At 37.4% G+C, this 24,354-nt stretch overlaps 2 protein-coding genes across 5 annotated transcripts in view; both read left to right on the forward strand.

Moving 5' to 3' along the window:
• The window catches only part of LOC145990261 (uncharacterized), a 50,756-nt gene extending 37,071 nt beyond the window's left edge, over window positions 1-13,685 (forward strand). Inside the window, exon 2 of the mRNA XM_083125937.1 lies at window positions 12,699-13,685. Within this exon, the coding sequence (XP_082982063.1) occupies window positions 12,710-13,483 (774 nt within the window). The 5' untranslated portion in view covers window positions 12,699-12,709 and the 3' untranslated portion in view covers window positions 13,484-13,685. The remainder of the gene's footprint in view (window positions 1-12,698) is intronic.
• The window catches only part of LOC145989910 (uncharacterized), a 256,257-nt gene that overhangs the window by 207,080 nt on the left and 24,823 nt on the right, over window positions 1-24,354 (forward strand). The window lies entirely within an intron of this gene.

Here is a 24,354-nt window from a genome sequence, read left to right on the forward strand (position 1 = left end):
GATCACTGTATAATCATTTGGATGCGTCATATCAGGCTATCGCGTTTTGTGTGAAACTGAAAGACGGTCCCGCCCAAACGGACAGATAGATTAGATGACGATTGGTAATGATCCAAGGGGATTCGTGAATATCGAAATGAGACATGATTACTGATTGGATAAATCTCAACCACGCTTTTAACAAGATTATTACAGATTTGAACTAGGAAAAACGTATGCATGGACCATTCTGGTAAATTTCGTTTAAAAAGAGAAGCGTTTAAGAGAGATAGCCTGAACGACTTGAAAATGAGCCAAATTTCTCTCGGCACCCTCATTTATCTCATTTATCACCATGCGGCTTCCTCTTGGTCTCCAGCTTGAAAGTAAAAGGTCAGTGGGTTCTCCTTGTGACAGCTACATGTTAGAAAACTTTCCATGACGGCCAGAGAAGCTAGTCTCTCATCAAACATTCCACGATTTTTTTAGAAATTTGCTGGCGTTGTTTGTTCATTCGTGACTGGACCTACAGTTTAAGGTGGGATCCGAACCATCTGAAAATCAACCCTTCGTTACAATGTGGCATTGTTAGTCACCATGAACTTTGCTGGCGTAAATACGTATATTCTGTCCGAGATATGATGTTTAGCAATTACGAGTCCTCCAATAAAGTCTGCTTGAAATAACATGTAGGTATTGTTAACATTAATCCTTTTAGTTATCTGAAGAGAGTGGGACTTATGCTGGATATTTTTCTATAGGTTTCCATGTAACTTCATATTTTTCCATGTGTTAGCATATTCCGTCATCGTTTTGCTTATTTATCCATATTTATGCACATCACTTCATACATTTTTGTGTATAATGGTGACGTTTAATGTATGTAATAACGAGTCTCGTAATTTACATAATCGTTTTAGTCTTGCCCGACCCTGTGGCCGAGTGGTTAGCACATCGCGCTGCGACGCTAAGGGTCCCGGGTTCGAATCCCGGTCTGGCTTGGTTGTTTGTGAATGTCCATTCATCAATTTCATCATTTCATCACTCATCCCCATCTTCGCAAATTAGCCAAGAGGCACAAAACGCGAAGTAAAATAAACTACATCAAATCAAAATCGTTTTAGTCTTCTAAGCCAGTGGAACTTTTCGATAATACCGCACATTTTTGTACATAATTGCATTTTTGTACATAACTTCATATTTTTGCATATTCGTCCATGTTTGCATATTTCTTCATATTTTAGCATATTTATCCACATGTGTGTATGCCACTTTTTCTTGTATATTTGTGTATAATGGCATATTTTAAACTTATTTTTCATCTTAATACCCATTAGATAATGTCTTTACCAGTTTACTCTCGATTGATTGATTGATTGATTGAGTTGCTGTTTTAAGTCCACTTTATGCACAGTAAGGCTAATCGAGACTGGACCTACAGTCTAACGTGGGATCCCAACTACTATGTTCCTCCACCGTGTATCGAACCCGGAACCCCTTCATTTTATTTTCGAACCTAATACAATAAACATATCAGAATGGAGGGCTAATCAATAAAATGATTTTTAAGATGGTCTTCGGGACATGATATATGAGTTCGTGACAGTTATTTCAACATGTAACTGTTCATAAGAGTATCTGTCCAAAAAGGACAGAAAATATGGAGGGGAGAAGGGAGGGAACTGCGGAGAAGGAGTGATTCGGTATTAATTAGACCCAACATCTACCGCAGAAGTCTGAATGACTTTCTAATTAAGTTTTCATTAAATCCACTTCTCCATAACCCGATGGGGGAAGGAGAGCACGAGCGAGAGAAGCAAAATGAGAACTTTTTTACGTCATTTCCGAAAAAGATAAAAAATGACGAAAATCAGGAATTTCTGATGCAAATAATTCTTTCCATAGGGCGTTGAGGCAAACACGCAGAAATTAATTAGCGCCTGAAAGCTAATTTTTCACGTCTCAAAAGGCACGGAAAACGATAACGAACCTGTTCAGGAAGGAACCAATAACCGAGAAAAATTGAAAGGGCGAGAGGTGGAAATTTGCTTCAACTCTTCCATGTTTTCTTGAAAATTCTAGGTTCACTAAACAAAAGTAACTATGTGTAGGACATAGCCGTTGCGTGTGGATTTTTTTTCATAAGCAAGGCCAATGCTTGTGCGTAACTTCAACCAGTCCAAACCCGAGAAAGAAAATGTCCTCTCCTCGGAGATATATGTAACCAACTAAGTCTACGGTGGTAAAGTGGTTAGCTCCGGCCATCTCAAATCCTTGTGAATAAATAGGAAAACCCTTTCAAATAAAAAGTCTCGTTTTCAACAACTATTGCTTAACCAATGCGAGCTTCTTCGTAGCCAAGTGGTTAGAGCTTTCGCTTTTGGTTCGAGCGGTCCCAGGTTCGATTCCCGGTGGGAACCCCCAAAAATTTCGGCGTTCACCCAGCGTGATGTGAATTGTGAAGATAATTGAAAAGAAGAAATAGTGTCCGTTCCGGGGGGAAATCGAGTGGGCGAAGCGAAGCAGTACACGCTGCTGCGAAAGTTGGCAACTGCAGTCGCTTCCCTACTCCACGCAATCCCATTCCCTCTCGCGTGTTCATTGGTGGAGCCGTCTCGCGTCATTACTTGCGCAGAGACTTGTTTTCGTTCGCTTGCTCCAAAAATAACCGGGGCAGAGTATAGTTTCAGTTTGACAAAGACACAAATTGTGATCTTTCACGTCGCTTCTTCACTCTCACGAGCCACATGGTTTGTTCGTTCCATACTTCAGTCAATGCCTGCTGGTGGTGTGAGATCATGATCCAAAGAAGCAGAACCAAAGATAAAAGAAAAGAAAAATTATCCACGTACATGTAAGCTATCCAACGAACAGTCGTCCATTGTGGCGACGACCTATCTGCTTAAGATTCGCTTTTCTTTTGTCCTCAAACCACCGGTACTTCTCTAAAGAAACTCTCTCACTCGACTGGAAGAAGAATACCTATTGAAGAGTCATCTCCAGAACTCCCGAGTGTCTCTCACCAGGCTTTCATATTTTCGCGGTCCATTGTTTCCAGACCACAGTCACCTCCAGATGCAACAGAATCGACAGCTCTCAATGTAAGATGTGTTGGGTGACGTTCAAGCTGAGCGCATGCATATGAAAATATACATTGATATAACAATTCGTCCCGCACCGTGGCCGTGGGGTAAGGGGTCATGCTTTGGGCTCCGGCTACGGGACGAGCGCAAGTTCGAGTCTCCTAGGGGGAAGCGTAACAACTTTTCTCCTGAGATTTCGGCCTGTGTATGGGACCGGGCCCATCGTGAGGAAATTGGGGAGCTACGAATGAGTAGCGTAACTTGGTCACGGAAACCCACAACAACGACTGGGGTTTCGTCGTGCTAACCACACGTCACCCCGTAACTGGTTCGATGGTCTCCCACCTGCCGAGGCCGGCAGTCGGTAGGTAGGCCCTGGCACTCACGGGCTATTGCGCCACGGGTTGGTTGGGTTGATATAACAATTCAAGCGTAGGCATGTCCAACTAATAAAATATTAACACCAAGTGCTGGTTGTTTCTACGTTCAATTTCGAGCAGGATCACCAAAGAGACTTCCGGATGGCGTAATGGTAACGTCGTCACCTTGTAATCTAAGGGTCCCGGGTTCGATACCCGGTGGAGGCAAATAGTGGTTCAGATCTCACTTTAAACTGTAGTTCCAGCACCCGATTAGCCTGTCTGTGTAGAAAGTGGACTTAAAACAAACAAAAGATTCAGTCATAACTGCAATTCCATGACAAGCTCCTAAAAAGTTAAAAAAATAAATCCCCTGCCCTTGATCAAAGGCAATCACAAACACAAACGGACAAGCACAAAACTATGCGCCAGAGCCTCGTTTGCCTAAAAGTTACGTGATGCAGGGCGTTCAAGAGAGACGAAATGTCAAAATTCGATCTGCAGCTGAAATCGCGTAACCAATAACATAATCAGTAAGGGCAAAAGCTTGATAGATACATTGGGGTGTGTACTACAAATAGACAGTGCCCTAATCGTCCAGACAGGCAGTATGTACACTTTGTGTGAATAAACACGTTTTGCACACGTCATGCGATTGGCATATGCACATAGGAGCCTAGTGGGTTTGGTGGCGGCGTTTTCGGTTGGCATGGCTCCAGACGAAGATGAGCATAATTGATAGGTGCCAAACATTGCCGACTCCATTACCGCGTCAATCAATAACACTCAACGAATAGGTCAGATGCGAATGTCAAATGTTAAGTCTCACAATACGGAGTCATGAATAGTTCCTTTTGAACGACAAGTAAATAGTATTGCAAGAAACACAAGGCCTTCATGCCTATTAATGATTGATTCGGAAGGGTAAAGAAACTCCTCATTGTGTGTGCCTAGTCGCAGAGAACTTGAGGGATTGACAAATTATAAATAACTCTTATGAAACAAGACTGAGACGATTGGTTGATTTGGTTTATTATACTTCGCTTTTCTGCCACTTTTGGATAATCGCGAAGATGAGGATGAGTGATGATATGATGAAGGGATACTCACAAAGAAGACACACGGCCTAGAAGGTATTCGAACCCAGGACCCCTAAGTGTGACTTAACGGTTGACTTACCTCGATATAGGATCAGTTAAATTTTCCTACTTCAAAGGTGCCAATTCTTACCTCGTCACCCCTCCTACCCGTCATTCCTAATAGTTTCATAAATTACGGTTCCTGTACTACCAAATACAGTGGACTCTTTTCAATTCGAACTCCAAGGGACTACGAACAAAATTCGTATTATCCAAAATTCGAATTACCAAGAATATGATAAAAAACACCAATGAAATAACACACTGTATTAAACATAAAACTGCATTAATACGCAAACAGTAGTACACCTTACCTTACAACTGCTATGTTTTATCCATATCTCCATCCAGGAACAGTACACTACACTGTACGTCGATAATGTGTTGGGCAATATCCCATATTCCTTGACAATTTGGCTCTTCTTTTTCATTCCTCTTTCTACCTCTCTAAGTACTTCAACTTTCTTATCTAATGTTAATGTTTCGACATTGCGACTCCACTAAAACACACAGACAAATGACCCCTTCCGTCCGGCTAGCCGCTCCCCTCTCAACTTGTTTCTGAGAGGGTGAAGGTCACATTCCTACAAACAAAAGGTCCGGGGATTCCCACTGGCCTCTCTTATCTGCCGTCGGCACATCTGTTAACCATAAAAGCAACCTTTTCAAGAAGAAAAGAGGGACCAGTCATCTGTTGGAATTTCTTATGTAGCAACCTCTTTGGTCTTTCTTGGAAAGATTTATGTTAAATTATTGGAAACCTGACTTCGAATTATCCAAATTTAACCTTCAAACATTGTTTTAGATAGAGGTTTCAAGGGGAATATGTTTTTGTTCCAATTATCCAAGTTCGAATTAAAGAGAGTGCACTGTAATTAAATCAGCAGTATATATCATGCAGGACACCATGATTTGTATGTAGAATGCAATGAATAATATAACACGTAATATCAAAGTAATGACGTAATTTTACATGTATAGTCACATGGAAAATATATTAATTTGCTGCAAAAATATCAGTGCCAGAAAATTGTACTTTAAATGGACAAGCTGATCCAGTCATATTTTTCTGTTAGTTTTGTGCTACAATATGCATTAGTTTACTTTGATATCCTCTTTAATATCGTTTCCATTTGTTAATATCACTGACATTAATTACAAGATAAAGTTGATGTAACTAATTCAAATAGAAAAACTTTCATGTTGACTTGAAATCAGAATTGTCAAGCTGACAGCGATGAGATGTTCCCCATGTATATTAAATTAAGAAATTCCCAATAGATTTCAGACTACCGGGTGTGGTTTATCGGAAGCTAAGATAAATTAAATAATTCTTGCATTTCTGCCACTTTTCGTGACAAGGATAAATGGTTACGTGGTTATACAATGAGATGAATGAAGGGGCAATTACAAATAAGTGAGGTTGATTGGATTGAATTGAATGAAGTCATTGATTTTATTTCGCTTTTTCTGCCATTTTTGGCTAATCGTGAGAATGGTGATAAGTGAAATGGATGAAAGGACAATCACAAACATATATGGATGATTGATTGATTTGTTGTTTCAAGTCCAATTTATGCTCAAAAAGGCTAATTGGGACTGGACCTACAGTTTAAAGTGCAATCCGAATCCCCAAGTGCCTCCACCGTGTATCGAACCCGGGTTCCCTTGATTACAAGGCGACGACATTACCACTACGCCATCGGTGGGCACATATATGTATGACACAACACAGACCCCACGGAAGATTATCCTGGCCGTGGGTCCAGCCGCCACAGCCTCGTTGGCCTGCAAGAAGCAGTTCCCGGGGTGCTATATGGGGAAGTGAGATTGACTTTGGGGTGACATATCGGAAGGTCACCACTTACACCCGCCTCTCAATCTGAAAAGGTCTGCAAGCCTATGAGTTGCAGGATCAAAGTTAAACTGTGGCAATGGCCACATGCAATAGGACAGACGAGCATATTAGTTTTCTTCGTAACAATCTTCACCAGAGGAAGAAGTGAACTTAGAAAAAGAATACAAAATTCTTTCCTTTTGTCTTCGTTGTCGCTTCGGTTAGTTGAGGGCGTTTCGACCAACCTATACTGGGAAAAAGCGGAGGTGTGAGTGCCCCGTATGAAGCACCTGGCATATTGCCATTCTACTCAATTTCTCCTGTTTACCCAACAATTTATTTCGCTCTCCTTCGCACAAGTGGTGGAATTGGCACAGAAATAGAGCGACAAATGTTGAGGTAAATTCTTACAAACAGTGTTGTCAGATCGTTTGATTGTTACGTAACGGTATTGTCGAAACTTTTAACAATGCAATTATAATGCTCATAAGCATTAATTTTCATTCCCTTTATCTTTTTCTTTTAACTTCAGCGTTTCATGCCAATTTATCTCTTAGTAGAGAGATTATTTCCATAACATCTCTGTCAGTTGTGCATTGGGAGCTTGGAAGCGAGTCATAACTCCCGAAGCATCCAATCAGCAAGCGAGCCTATGACGTCATCTCAACCCAGCACCTATATGGCTCACGGTCTGCACAGATGGTAGGCTCTCTAGCTAGACTCGGCTACTCAGCTTAAGATGTTCTGAAAAATAATCAGACTATAGCTTCGTTTTTGAGCATTTCTTCCATTGTTATTTATTTCCCTGTCACTTCTCTCCCCGTTTGTCTCGTGTTCTATTTTACTCCTCCAACGACTCTCTCACACACAATGGGAAATTCTTAGGAACAAAGTCAAGGTTTGCTCTGTCTTCACTTCATGCACGTATGACCGTAGTCATGGAAAAATCCTTCCCGCATAGAGCATTAGTACCAATAATCTTATGGGAGGGGGGATGTATTTCTTGCCACTAATGCATATACGGCTCTAGCTGGAATCGAGTCATCAAAAGTAGAAGTGCCAGCGTTGATCTCAAATCGAGAAATGTCTTCATCGGGAAAGTAAGAAATTCTGAACACGTAACATCCCCTGGACATTCGCTTATTGGTTAAAATTTCTACCAAAGGCTTACAGGTCTGATATTCACCATATTCGCCAAATGTTACATGAAATCGTCCCTATATTGTAATAATTTATAAAGCGTGCACAAGATGCTGCACTATAATTATATATTTTTAAAATTATCGATTTGTTTTAGATATTTCTACATTAAGCTGGAATGCCATGTAACGACAACGGCGCCACCTATGGAGAAGGAAGGTGTCTATGCACTTCATGACCCTCCAAAGTTTCTCAAGTCGAGCGACAGCCGGATATTATATATATACATATACATACATACATGCATATATATTAAGAGCGCGGTGGTACATTCGATAGAAGAGCGTCTGACTGCTACGCGGGAGACACGGGCTCGATTCCCGGGATCTGTGATTTCAAGGTTGAATTTTTCGAACGATATCCCTGCATGGAGCCTCTCTGGGGTTCACCCAGACCCTAATAAATGACAAGTTAGAGGGCAACCCAGGGAGGGTGCAAAGATGGCCGGAGTGTGGTGCTGATCATATCACCCATACAATGGCCTACATTGTAAATGTGCAGTGGTGTAGATTTACCCTGTCTTATATGGCCTATATATTTAATATCTTCCTCCCTACCAATTTTTCTTGAAGTTGTCGCCAATGCCACGATGTTCTTTTCATTCTGCGGTGTCGGTTTTCAAGGAACAGTGTCTGAAATTTGAATATTATTATCTCATTAGACGACAGAACGTTGAACCGTGTAAAAATTGAACACATAAAAGCCACCATTGCGCACTTTGACATTTAACATAGCTGTGGGATGTTACCCTAAAGTGCAACGTTGCTGCCACATTCTCAGTTTTCCCCAGAGAGTAATTTCATCCTACCCTGTTTTTTAGGGCTAGGAACAACGTTACATTCCTTATCCCCTTCAACATAATTCATAAAAAATATGGACTGTGAACAGTTTGCAATGGAACAGTGGAAACATGGAAAGCTGTCAATTGCCTTATTTCTCCTTTTTGCGTGTCATTCAGTTCCCTCAGATTATAGCTTGTAATTTTTCTACTTTCTAATAGTAGTTATGGACTAGATAAATTCAGATGTAAATACATGAAAAACTATGCATAAGACTAAAACAATTCTAAAAGAATTCTCCTATTAAAAATTGCGCATAAATAGCACAAAATCTTTCATCGAAACGTGTGCAAATATTCGTACATTGTTAAAATAAGAACGGCCATCTCTAGAATACCACTGATGATATCTAGGTACACAAATGTGTAATGGTGAGTAGGGGAGACCGGGGTCAAATGTAATAACATTTGAATAATGTGGCATATTTGTAACATTTGCAATAATTAATCACGGATTTTTATTGGAAACCATCTATTCACCCTTCGCCAATCATTGTACACACACGAAACATATTTATGATCCATGATATGTGTGAAATATGCAAATACGTGCGGAAGGGTGTACTGTTACAATTGACCCCACTAATGGGGACAATTGTAACACTGATAATAAATTAAAAGAATTGGTGAGTATAGTGGGCTATCATACATAAAATACAACATATATACATACATTCATAAATGGTCCTCAGAGTATGAACAGACTAGCTTGACACATGCATTTCCAGTCCCAATGCACCCTACAGGTCCACCATTAACAAAATGCTCGCGAAAGTTTTTACGGGGGAATATAAACATTGCTGGCACACAGTTCCCCACCGCACTAACTGCCACGCAAACTGTTACCAAAGTCCCTCGTTCTGCAGATGTTATGGAGCCCACTTGCTTCGTTCCTTTTGAAGCAATGATTTTGGTCGGAGTTTGCACTGTATGGACTCTCGTCTCGTCTACGTTGTAGACATTGTGTGGCTCGAAGTTATGCTCGTCTAGGACTTTTGACAGATTATCAAAAAAATTGTTTATTTGTTCGATTGAAGTTCATTGCTCTGGAAAGACTTGTTGCTTCCGGTCGGCGAAGGGACAGGGACGGATTTCTCTTCAAAAATGCACTCAGCCAGTCAACACCAGCCATCTCATTGTCACTCAAGTTCTTCGGAAAATTTAAACTGTAGCGAACGGCGCACTGATAGGCAAGTTGCCTCAGATCCTTGGTGGAGAGTCCATAATATAAATCATCAGCTCTCTTCACATAATCTGTCAATATTTCCTCTTCGTGCGATTGGAAGACACGGTTATGAGGATTGTATCCAGTTTTTGGATTCTTGTTTTCGCGTTTCTTATTACAAAACTTGTAGAGAAAGACATGGCAAAGTCCGAAATCCTTAGCGGCACTCCTCACTGATTGGTCATTGTCCATAACAGCAGAAGCAGCAGCTTCCATCACTTCTTGGAGTGTCCCTCGGTCCGTTCGTCTTTCACGATTACGCATCATACTGAAACAAACAAATACATAATATGTAATAAAATTGTTGAAGGGAACTGCAAAGGAAAACAATTTAGCACACAACGTGAGTGTATATGGGGGCAATTGTAACATGTTACAACCGTCCCCGCTCGGTGTGTTATAATTGACTCAGCAACGCCATATTGAAAGAAAAGCGAAACTATTTTCAAACAAAAAAAAAGAACTTCTACTTACTTTTACGTGAGCTGAAACAGGATACGAATGCACGTGTGCTGATATGCTCGAATGCTAACAATCACTTTCATGAAGCTCAAGACAATGAAAAATTTGAAAAGTTTGTTTTTCACGTTTGTGCCACAAAAACACGTTTTCGCTCCTACACAGCCTAGATTGCAACTGACTCTAACGGTCCTTCGTGGCTTTGTTCACTTTGTCTCTCCGGCTACTTCAGCCATCTGCCGGCATTCAAGTAAATTAAAACAAACCCACAATCACGACTGTTACAATTGACCCGTGTTACATTTGACCCCGGTCTCCCCTACGTATACGTAGGGTAAGGACGGGGCAAACGGACACCCTAAGCACAATTTTCAAAATAACTGTGAAACATTTTATTGAAGAATGAAAATAACTATTGGCATAAAAGGTGTGAACCTTCAGTTGACACATGATAGCACACAGTATGCAAGCAAATGAACATCTGTCTCAAAATAGTCTGATCAATCCCCGGATGCGGCCGTGTCCGTTTACCCCGCACGTTCGGGGCAGACGGACATGTGATCGGGGCAGATAGACACGTGATGATTTATGAACTATCATCACTCTCACAATAACAACACACATAATATGGTTCATTTCCCTTTGCAACACAACATACAATATACAACACAATATACATGGAAACAGAGAGAACACTCTTAAGCACTGCACCCAATTTTGACTCTGGTTGTACACATCTTTGCATTTACGGCACTCATCACTTGTGGTGCGCTTAAACTTCTTTAATTTTTTGCTGCAGCTTTCAGTTTTTTTGTACTTGACGCAAGCGATGAAGGAAGGATCCCTCAATACATGTGATTGCCCAGTTTCGCGTTTCCTGCTGCAGGTCCCAGAAGTTGATGGCAAAGGGTTTAGTTCCTCAAAATTTCCACGAGATGACACATCCTCTTCTCTTGCTGTAGGCTCTGATGATCGCTCATCTTGAACATGGACAGTTGCAGGAACAAAGACATGCCCAGGCAGTCGTTGTGGATTTACGGGATATATTCCATAAGCATTGAACCCATTTACAGCATTGTTCGTTCTCGATGTCTCCCCATCCTGTAACAAGGGCACATTGTATTAGAAACACAAACATTTGAAGGGTACAAAATACATTCTATACAATTCACACTTGCCATTTCCATTACTGAGTCAAATATACATTAGTATCTCAATCAAAAAGTACCTAACAATAGTTAAATGCAATACAATTAATCTATGTCCGTTTGCCCCAACGGCAACCTGTCCATCTGCCCCACTTGTAGCCTTTGACTTTACATTCCGAAAAAGTCCACCAGATGGCAGCACAATGTTGTCAACACGTGTGTATATAAAGGAATCGCTGCCTTCACCACACTTGAAATCACAACTTCGGTGGAACCATAGTACAGTAAGCAATCCTTGTGTTCGCAACACATTTTTTTAGTATTCAAGGTTTTACACGTACATTTTCTGCTTACCTGGTCAGGTTTTTATGCTGGATTCGCGATTCTTCTTTACGATTTCTTCCGATGCTCAACACAACTGCTCGCAAACGTTCAGGTTCGTACACAACTCAAACTTCTGCACTGTTGCTAACTTCAAACCGAAAATATTCGTACTTTTCTTAGGGGGATGTCCGTTTGCCCCGTCCTTACCCTATGTGATCATATAAACTGTTAAAGAAGTCTCACAAATATTCTGCCGTTTCTAATCTGCTGCCTTGTACTCAGCGGGTTCTGAATTTGTTGTTCACAATTAAAACCACAAAATTTCATTCAAAATCAACTGATAATCTCCTTGTCAATGGAGGAACGGTTGGAACAACGTAAAAAATGTATTAAAAAAATAAACACATCTTGCTTTGCAACAATACTTGCTGTTTAGAAATATGTTATATGTTACTTATTAACAAATTTAGGATCTTAATTTCCCCATAAAGTTTCCTAAATACATTGTATGAGTTACATTTGAAGTCTTCGATAAACAAGACTGTAGTTGAACAAAACAAAATTCTTAGTAAAAAAGTTTTTTTTTTAAAAAAAATATTTGTAGTTTTACCATTTTAAGACAAAATAATGTGTGTTCTGAACATACGTGTGTTATTTATATTTGCATATTTGTTTATTCGACTAGTGAAGTTTTAAATTGTAAATACTGTTCCCAATAACGAATTATGTTAATAATTATTATATAAATAGCATAGTTGTAAATATTGAAACGAACAAGCAATGAATTTTCTTACAACTACTGTATTTGAAAAACAGTCAATATTTTGTCACGCCACGTAGTACTGTTCTTGCACAAAAAAATATACCATATTCATTTTAACTCTCGTTACTCATTTGAAGCCGTGAGTAGAAATAGATATAAGAATCGGTAGAGTGCTAATTGAAGAATTTAAGTCAACCCAATAACCAACCACAGAGCATTTACCAGGATTACCCTTCGTCTCCCATTTTATGTTATATGTTTTAGTAGCTTAGAATTCGGTATTAGAACATAGTAATTTTGTGGAAGATTTCCGCTGTTTAATTGTCCTGTTTCTTCTTTTACAGATACCGGAAAAATGCAGGCTATAGGTATTCATTCGGCTCTTGCCATTCAAAGGCAAAGAAGGCGACGGCAGGAACAAAAGAAGGCAAAGGACAGGCGACTGAGCAGCAACTCAGCTGTCGCCACCCCACGGAACAGCATTATCAGTCTGGATGGCAAAACCTACTACCACCAACGGAAGGAGGAGGGGATGTTGGGGACGAGGGTCATGAGCCACATCTCCATGCTCCACATCGGCGTCGTATTCGTTATTCTCGGCCTGTTCTTATTCTCCTCGAGCGTCATACCGGGCAATGTCACCACCCAGTGGGACGAGCTCATGGGAACAGGCATATTCTTCATCGTCGTGGGTGTATTCCTGATGATCATCAACAGGGTGACGACCAAAAAAGAAGAGGACGACCTCACTGATTACGTCCAGTCCCAGCTGTCCAGGAGCAAGTCGGGACACCGGCTGGTGAGGGACGCCGAGACGGGACACCATCAGTCCGTTACCAAACGGGAGTGGAGTCCCAGCAGAAGCCCGACCAAGGAGCAGCTCACCCCGGTGCACTCTCCCACCAACAAGGGCGCCTTGATGAATGGGGAAGCCCCCTTGGAGAAGATCATGGAGGAGAACGAAGCAGAGAAGGGCGAGGAGGAGTCCAGGATGATGGAAAACTTCAACAAGGAGTCGCACTCAGATCGGGTGGACTCCAACGGATCTACCGTGAGTCTCAGTCCTGGGACACCTTCAGAGACCCAGGAATTGCTGGCTTCACGCCCCTGCAGACCAAACAGGCTCTGAACACACTTGTTCAGCAAAGGACAATTCGCTTCGTGGCAGTGTGTGCAACTCTCGAGACTGATCTGCGATTGAACATGACTTGTGGAGTACGAATAAGCTGTGCACAAATCAATATCTTCATTGTGTGAGCAAAGAAAAAAAATGCTTTCGATTCTTCTGCAGGTAGAAGACGCATTAATTAGTCTATTTTTCAAATATATATATATATATATATATATATATATATATATATATATATATATATATATATCTTACACTTGAGAGGAAGTAATTGCAGAATTAGACTGTATTAGTGGACTGCTAAAGAAACCTTTCTTTTGGACGTGAGTGAATTATGGAATCTATTTACTTCTCTTTCAGAATCTACTATTATGATTAATGAAACTGCTTCATGCGGTTAGATTTGTAATTAAACAGGGCTAAATATAATGCCATAGAAATGCTTAAATAAGTAAGCATTAGCCGTTATGTTTTCCAACAAATCAATGTGCGTCTTTTCCCCATTTTATACAAGTAGTGTAAGTGGCGCCATATCATTGCATACTTCAATGTCTTCGTGCCCACTGTCCCTTACGTTATGTAAGATATTATAATTATTATTTGCATTGAGGAGTCACGTTGTACACGGATAATATATTAATACAGATACAGACTCAAAAGTAAAGTTTGTATGTACGAGTAACATATACGCACACACGTTGTAGTTGTTCTTTCCAAGTATAGACCCCCAAAAAGAGATACAATTTTCTTGTAAAAATGCTTCATTGTTACTCTGCAAGCATGTAACTGTATTTCAAGAGTGTCAATAATAGTTTTAAAGACAAGCTGCAATGTAATGCTATATATACATGAAGTGGCGGTGATTAGGGGGCATGGGGGGTAATTACCCTCTATTTTTGCAACTTTTAGCCCCCGCACTATGCTAAACCTTATCTACAAGGGAAAGTAATTTGCCCCCTCCAACCCAGTTTTGGCACCTTGCCCCCTAGTTTTGGAACCCAATCGTCGCCACTGTATACATGACATGTACTAAACTACTAAACATTTCTACTACCGGACATTTAACAAAATGAGATGATAATGTTACTCTATTTCATTAAAAGTGCAACGTTTTATTTCTAAACGTTTTTTGTTTAAATATTTAATATAAATGTAAAAAAAGAACTGAATGGGTGGTCAAATCATTAACAAAAAATAGGAAAATCTAGATTCCTAAACACAAACTGTCTTTATAAAATTTTAAGTTCAGAACCATTTGTTTCTTGTGGGAAAGATTGATTGATTTGGTGTTTAAAGTCCACTTTATGCACAGTAAGGCTAATCGGTAGTGCACCTACAGTTTAAAGTGGGATCCGAACCACTATATGCCTCCACCGGGTATGGAACCCGGGACCTCTTGATTACAAGGCGACGACGATACCATTGCTCCATCGGGGAGGAAACATTGTGTGTGTGTATATATATATATATATACGAGTATGTGTTTGTTGAAATGTTTCAAATTTCTATAAATCCACAAATTCATTCTTTAACTAATCGACAACCGTAGTTTTTTTCTTTTAGTTTTTTTTTAATTTTGTGGTTTTTCGAAGAATGTTTATAGCACTGTTCACACATATTTATTTTTTAAAAGATGTGAAATATTAAGACTGACGAAAGTTCATCAAGTTTAACGCTATTTGCTCGAACTGTGATATTCAAGTCTAATTGCCTTGATAACAATTGCCTCTACGAGGATTGGTGGTTCGAAATTCTAGCATAACGAAAGATGAATAGTAAGTGTATCAATTATGAGACTTCAGACAAATTTTGGTGGGAAGTACAAAATTACATGTAATGTAGTTCCTTGAGACCATCACTAGTAACATAGAACATCTAATTACACAATTGCGTTTAAAAAATTACCGAGAAGTACTTGAAAATGTAAAGATATACTTATTTTACACAGCATACCACAGGAAATAAAGCACAATTGAATTTTCAGTAGGTGTAGTAGATTAATTCATGCATTTTGGAGTTCTAAAATTATAAACGCACAAGCAAATATTGCTGAAATTTTTTTAGGAATATTGCAGTATGTCTTGGTAAAACTACATTAATTTTCCTTTACAAACGTTGCAAAAGCGCATCTTAATATACATTAGGTTTGCAAAATACAAAAAGTCAATTTTGTATGCACATAGAACTTACCTTGCCCATTGTCTTCAGACATCTAGCATGGTAGCACAAGAATGATTTCCATGATAGATCGTTACCTGCATGAATTAAAAAAAAAGACGTATTGCGTTTGAAAAATAATAATTGAATCATATTGTCTTAAAGCATCAAGTTAATTGTTTATAAAAATGTAATTTTTACATTAGTAACTTGGGTCGATCAATAAGAAACTACAACTGTAGGCGAATTGGAAAAGTTACTTTTCAAGTTTATTACGTAAATGTAGCGTTTCGTTGGCGTTTTGTATTCAACATAAATGTATTCTTATTGTGTCAAATAATTAACTAATCTAATATTGCGTTGAGAAAAATATAGCAAATAAATCCGAAAGAATTCTTCATGTATGAATTTGATAATACTATAAGGGCGGAAACATTCCTTTAATAAAAATAAAATGTTTCTTTAGTAAACTTGAAACAAGATTATTTGAGTAATTTCATAAAGTTAGATTAAATCGTGAATAATATAATAATGATTTTCTACTGTAATGATGGTAGATCCGACCAGATGTGATGAATAGTTACAGATGATCAGATGAATTAAAATATTTCACACTAAAGAAAAAATGATATCAAATGAATTCTGTAGTATTTTAATAATGAAAATTTGTATTTCTTTTGTGATCAAAACTTTAATTTCTTATCAAATTTCAGCACTGAAACCTATTTCAGCGGATAAAATAAGTTTAAATGTGATAAGCCAATGTAGCGGGTTTGATAAACTTTCATCGTGATGACATATAAGGGAACTAAAATAATTCTCAATGGACATGGGAAAGTTTTAGATAGATATAATGATTTTGCTATATTTTGTACCAATAAATTTAGAAAAATTCTTAACTTTCATAAATACAAAAATATAAGTTAGAATTTTATATTATTAGAATCATAGTTGGTATTGCAACATACCAATAAAATTTTTTACAGGTTATTTTCTATTATGTGAATAATTGAAAGAGAACTATATTCGTTAAATAATTATTTTAGTTAAGTGTGATATTCATTGTTTTTCGAAATTATTCTGACAATTAAGAGTTAATATAGCCAAAGTTTATACATAAGATATGAAAATTTATATACTCAGATAATATAGATGTGTTAAATGTCACTCCTTACCTAAGATAGTTTAAAGCTTTCAAATCAGAAAATAAAATACTTGAGACTTTCTCATCCCTTTCAAATCAATATAATTCCAATAACTTTTATCATTGTAATCATTATGTAATATAATATATATAATACTCAAAACTGTGTGTATGTACATATATATATATATATAATATATGGAGCTTTTGACCTGTATATAGGCTGTATATAAGTGTAGTGAGGTAAATTTTATTGTAGTCTATAATTATGGACTTTTGTGTTACTTTTTGTTAATACGCAAAGATGGATTTTGAATGTAATGGGAGTGCATTCTGTATTTTCATAAGGACAAAAATAGTCAAAGGCAGCATAAAAGGGAACTCCCATGTAAAAAAAGACTGAAATTCAAGATTTTACTTTACTTTCTTGTCCACAGGACCATTCTCTGTTTGGTGTCAAATTACATGATTCGTTTTGGTTGCATGTTTAGTCACTTAGTTAAGAGCAACTAGAAGTTTTTATTTTTATTTTTATCAAAGTTCTAGGTTAGTATGAAACTATATGAGAATTGTACGAAATAAATATTTATATTTGGTTATGTTGCTTAAAACAAATCTCATTCACGCCAGCCAGCATCATATTCATGTCCAAAGCTACTTACTAAGTTGAACACCTGAAACATACTTTGAATACTATGACCCTGCACTCCCTTCCAAAATAAAGTTAGGAAAATGTTGGTTGTTATGGTAGTTGAAAAAATAATCCCATTTATAAATATTTATGTAATTTTCGTTATTCTTGAGATGTCAGAATTAATCTGCAGATTTTGTTCAAGATGTGTTTATCGCAATGTTATTGAATAAGGAGAATACGTTCCATTTTCACGCCTTGTATTATATATATAATATAAAGTTTGTTGTTACTGACGGCTAATATATCATGGACGTTTTATGTAGTGAATGAAGAACATAAAAATGTTAAAGCTTTTGATTCAAGATTTAATCTTTTAATAGAAATATATACAAATATATGACACACATGCACAATATACACTGTATTTACATGAGAACAATTGTGTCCCACACTGAAATTTGTGTTCAATTTATAAACATTAGCTTCCACGAAATTATATATTTATAAACAACATTTAAGGTGTGTTTGTATAATTTATTATTAGTGGTACTTACTATCATAACTCGCCTTGTTGTCTTTACTCTCTATGTGAATACTATATTGGTTGAAATTTGAATGTATTTCTTTATCATGGTATCTGAAATACTGTGATAGAAGCTTCCTCCACCTTTATAGAATGCGAAGTTACATATTTATAAATATTTATAAACACACTGTACACAACATGTAGTTTGACATTCCTTCGCTTTACCAATAATAATCCTGATAACAACCAACGTTCTTATTTGTTAAAGAGCACTATCCTTGTAAAAATTAAAACGAATAGCATTGATACCTAAATATAAGTATTCATTATAGTTCATATTAAACAATTATACTTTACATATTCTTTAAATAACTACAAACCCATAACCATATCATACTGGTTAGGTTTCAGTCGCTTAATGTGTCGACTTAATGTATTCCTCCGCCAAGTGTCCTTTGAGTGAAATACTCAATTCTATTAGTGTTTTTCATTTCATATTTTGCATTTCTTTGTGGGTTCAATGTGTTTAGGATCTCATTGACAAAGTGTATAAGGCAGTACTTCTTTCCAAAGTGCGCTACAAACTATATATGTATGTTGGCGTTAGCATTTAAAGAAATAGTAACCTATAGAAATTTGTTTATGAATACTATTTGAGTCATTAGCTAAGATTGTAACTGTATGTTTATGTTAGTGAAAAATTAAGTGTTGATGCTCTTAGCAATGGTGACATGTTCGGTTATGTGTACTAGAGATGATGTACTAATTGGGAAGATACAATATGCTCAAACAATACAAAGATAATTTTGCGAAAATTCTTATAATGATTGGTGTATTTTTTATAATTTACAGCTCACAACTAAATCATTCACATTGACACTTGTTTGCCAAGGGCAGCGGAATGCGCTTAAGCACGCTCTCCACGAATGCGGCGGGCGAGCTGGATGTCCTTTGGCATGATAGTAACACCCTTAGCGTGGATGGCACATAGGTTGGTATCTTCGAAGAGACCGACGAGGTAAGCCTCGCTGGCCTCCTGGAGAGCCATGACTGCGGAACTCTGGAAGCGCAAGTCGGTCTTGAAATCTTGAGCGATCTCGCGGACGAGACGCTGGAAAGGAAGCTTCCTGATGAGCACAGAGTACCTGGCCTGTACCTATGGGGCTTCTTCACTCCTCCGTTGGCGGGAGCGCTCTTCCTAAGCTGCCTTTGTGGCGAGCTGCTTCCTTGGGGCCTTGCCTCCGGTGGATTTTCGTGCAGTTTGCTTAGTCCTGGCCATTCGCGTGCTTGTCCTAAGCGTTTCCGTTTCAAACAAAATTTGAATAAATTTTTCTCAATTGACTTATTCTTGCTAGGTATTTTTAGTGATTAGTTGAATAAATAAATTAGAAAAGTAAAGATACTGATTGGATACTATTCATGCAGTGATATACGTATAATTTATAATTATGTGAAACGTTTCCTGTAAATTTCGTAGGTCCACATATTTCTTATATTTATAGCAAATTGAGTTGAACAACGTTTCGATAATTTACTACGTGTTTTGCAATACGGATTGCATAAAATATGCATTATAAATATAAATATTATGCCACTGTAGATATAATACACACAGCAAAAACATAAGCAAACACAGGTTACCTTTCTGAAAAATCATTCTGCTTCGTGGCTTCTATTTATAATTTTTTGAGCATATTGTACTTCCTGGTTTAAAATATGAATCAAAAGATGGACTGACTATTATGGTTGTTTTCTTAACTATGTAATAGCTTTTTCTTACTTTTGTATAATTTCTTCTATCAATAAATTATGTGAAACACAAATACATGTTCCATTCCTTCTTTGACACAATGCTTGTTCCTATTGATGCATAAAAGGAGTACAATATGCACTTCAATTCTCAATTATATAAATATTAAAGTGGTTTTTCCTGTATTGGAATTATGATATTAAAACGCTATTCTTACTTAATTCTTGTTTTAGAGAATCATTCCATGTGCACAATGGATATAAGCATTGTACACATTATACAACCTGACTGAATGCAATGATTATTGATATGCACAAGGATTGAATTTGCCGAAAACAACAATGTGGTATTTGTTTATTGACTTACTTTTATCAAACCTTTTAAACTTGACATGTCATCACTTGTTCCTATTTAGAAAATAAAATTTAAACTGTTATTTTTTAATTTTCTTTTTGACATATAGAGGACACAGTCGTTAAATATTGAATTATAAATACTGTCTATAAGACAGTGGCGGCGAATCGGGGACATGTACTTTTTGCCTCCGCACTATGGACTCTTTAATGTTAAGCTTTGTGTACCAAGAGAAAGTAAATTGTCTCCCCCCTCACCAAGTTTTTGCACCCAGTCGCCGCAACTGGTTAAAGAAGATATACTACACTTCAGGCTATTATGTATTCGATATCTTGAAATGTTAAAAATGGTGCTTTCACAGCTTGAATGTTTCGTGAGTAAAGTTTTCAGAGAAGTCCATGTTGTGTTGTGTAATCTACTAATCATGGTTCAAGAGGTTCAAATGAGAGGTTTGTCAGCTACATGTGTGATAAAAGTAAAGGCAACCTAATGTGCTCCATGTTACTAGAAGAGTTAATTTTGCGTTCCTGGGTGAATTGCAGTTGTAACTTCAAACACATAAATATACATTTCTTTACATGTAAGACTTTTTAAGGCATATTTTGGATTTTTTATTTGCTAAAGTAAACAACCTGTGGGTATTACTTGGGGGAAGATTTATTTGGTGTGTATACATCACTGGGCTGTGATAAATAGTTCCAAAGTTATTTAGTCCTGAAGTTAGCTCTGAAGCTTATTGCCCAGATTTGGTTCATATTTTCTGTTTTCTGTTCTTCCACAGTACAACTGTAAAACTATTTTTCGCGGGAACATAGTATTTTGAATACAAGCCTTTCAGACAGGTTGAATCATCATGCCAAATTTCATCCAAATTGAAGGCTATAATCTGCAGGCCCTGCTAGAACTGACTTGAAATGACCCATTAGTAATGTCTGGGGGTGATGTGAAAATAGTCATCCTAAATCCAGATTTCCATTTTCTCCACATTTTTTTGTTCTTTCGTGCTTACATTTTTCTACTTCGGTAGATAGATCGCAACGTTGAAATAGATAATGCGACAACCACTATAATACCCATACCATTCCCAGGATTCGAACCTGGGATCCCTGACTTCGTTATGCTAAACACTCGGCTATGGAAGTCGGTATTTTCATTCCAATGACGTCTGTTCAACAAGATTGGATTCCCATTAGCACGGCGTCCTACGTGCACAATCTAGGACTAATAAGCTCGGTTGTTTATCCACGTATACGGGAAGCTTAGCGGACTAAATACTATATGGGGAAGTTATTAGTTGGAATCTGTGAGTTGATTAATCAATGGCAAATTGGAGAGCGAGTCTCATAGCCGTAGAGTGGAAATTTGAAACTATCGTTACATTTTCTCCCATAAAGAACAATAAAAGACGAATTTAAGAAACATACCACAGTTATTAAAATAGAACAATGTGTATATTCATGTTACATTGATTGATTGATTTTGTGTTTTAAGTCCACTTTATTCACAGTAAGGTAATCGGTACTGGACCTACAGTTTAAAGTGGGATCCAAACCACTATGTGCCTCCACCAAGTATCGAACCAGGGAAACCCTTATTCATGTTACGAGGTGCGTTAGATAAAGCTAATATTATGAAGATGGGCGGTAAACACTAAATCGATGCCTCAACTATGTCTTGAAGCTTTTTTGGGATCAGTCGGCTGCAAAGATAATAGTAGGCTAATTCTAAACCATCTTTTTGTTCTTTTTTCATCTACATATTGTTTTAAGGAGTGGAGTTGTACTGATCGTGGATCTGTTTTTGTCCTCCGCTTATTGGCATATACGTATGTTCCAATTCATCAACTTCACAATGGTGGATATCTTGCCATCGGCTGTACGAATGACTGGAATGAAAGAGCACGGACTGCAGAGAAAACGTAGCACTCTATTGGCCCTCTCTCTACAATCCACCTCGCTGTGCTCTATTCTTTGAGTCCCTGAGCATGAAGCTTACGTTAGCTGTTGAAATCTCCGTAGCCCACACAGTTCTCTTTTCGCCTGGTCGATATTCCGCATAAATCTCTCCATTTTAAGTTCAAAGTTTTACATGTATAGTAAAACTTATGCTGCACAGAGCCAATCGTGAAAAATAACAACAAAAGCAAAATATCACACAAATGATTATATTAGCTTTGATTTCAGCTCTCGTTTTCCTGCACTATTGAACTTGTCGCCGAAGATGTCGCCAATAAATGTATTTTAAAAAGGACACCCTGTTGCGTTTCAATCAATAAGAGACTTCAAAGACAGTTCATCTTACATGACACCTGAAAGGCTTTAGACTATGAAAATATTTTTACGGAAATAGTCTTAAGGCAGTAAAAACCAAAAGGAGCATATAATAAGCAGGGGCGTCGCCACCAGATGAGCAAGGGTGAGCTGTAGCTAACTTTGAAATGGTTTTGCCCCATTATTCTGCTCCCCCCTTTCCAAATAGCACACATGAGAATTTTCCAGGATTATTAGTAGTGAAGCAAAACGAGAGGAACATAGATAATAGAAAAACGTAGAATAACACAGGATCAAGCATGTTTCCAGAGAATGTGCCGAGCTATAAGTATTAACAGTTATATATTCAGCTACTTCAGCCTTGCTCACGAACATACCTCATCGTGTAAATGCAACCTAGATACATTAGGTTGCACGAAAGGGGTGTGGCGGGTATTTTCGTTCCAAACTGTGAAAGGCGGAGTACGGCAGACGGACGAAGTGAAGCTTGGTGTAAATTGCCCGCTGCAGCGTACTTCATGATGTTGAGGGTAGTTCATGTCCGCAATGGACATGTTGCGATATTTCCGCTTAATGAAAATCACTTTCGATGGGTCCTAAGCTGGTACTAATTTAGAAAATGAACTATTAATTAGTGTATTTGCTACCAATGTGATAAACAAATTAAAGAATATACGTGTGCGTTACGTCCCCTTGTTATTCTTGTTTGGTGAGTGCCTCACCGACGGCCAGTGGTAATATCAGGGCCGGCGGGGTGCGGGGTCTGGGACATACAATACGCGGGGCTTAAACCAAAATTTTTCAGAGGTCTGAGATTTTTGATCCTCAGTCTTAAGTATGCAAGTGACCTGCATAATCACAATATAAATGTTACTATAATTAATTATATATATATATATATATATATATATATATATATATATATATATATATATATATCGTATGATTACCTTATAGCAATAAGCAAAACATCAAGATAAAACAAAGAATTACGGGAGGTAATAAAAGTTTCTAGATTATTGCCTCCTTTCGTTTCTAATGTGGCACTGGTGCAACGTTCATTAGTATCATTACATTTAATTACTCAATTGAATGTTTTCAATATAAAACTATCATTTTACCCCTCAAATTGGCAATTTTTAATCATATTCAATAACGTTCTCTCTATAATAATTCTCTTTTGTTCCCTTTTCATTGAGTATTCACTCTGTAATGAATTTACATGGTTTCATATATTTTTCTTCACGATTTCAATCTTTAAACTTATATTTTAAACCTTTCTCAAAGGTCTCTTTAAACCCCTTTTTTATTTTTTTTAAGTAAACGAATTATGCATAGTAAAAATACTTTATTCAAATTTTGGTTTTGGTTTGAGTTGCCGTTTTAAGTCCACTTTATGCACAGTAAGGCTAATCGGGACTGGACGTACAGTTTAAAGTGGGATCCGAACCACTATGTGCCTCCACCGGTATTTTATTCCAATATTTGAACACGAGTTTTATGTAGTAGTTTGTTCAGAATATAATTTCAGTAATATTGGACATTTTTAAGTACGCCAAAACAATACATAAAATCAGGAAAATTCAGATTAGTTAATTAATTTTAAGTGCCAGCTTTTATTAATTATTGTATCTTGCATAATTAGCAAAAAATATGTCGTATACTGTTAATCCGGTGTAAAAAATAAAGAAAAGACATTAAATATGCTGACCAAGGCAGTCTGTATTTCAGTAAAAAAAATCGGAGTTTAGTTAAAACGACCCGTGTTAGGTGTGTTTTACTTAAATAAAGGCTACCTTGTTCAGCATATTTAGTATTTTTTTATCATGGAAACAAGGCTTAATCGTGTTATCAAAAAAGGAAGTATAAAGCGAATTTATCATGTGAGAGAATTATTGTTGGACTTTTCAAATTTGCAAACACAAATTTCCTTCATATTTTAGATATAAAAAAATATTTTCTAAAAGCATTATAAACAGCAAGAAGTCAACCAATAACAGAATTACAACGGATTAAGTGTAAAATTACAAATTTCA

This window comes from Lepisma saccharinum, chromosome 7 (assembly GCF_977018435.1).
Source record: "Lepisma saccharinum chromosome 7, izLepSacc3.1, whole genome shotgun sequence".
NCBI classification, from domain to species: Eukaryota; Metazoa; Arthropoda; class Insecta; order Zygentoma; family Lepismatidae; genus Lepisma; species Lepisma saccharinum.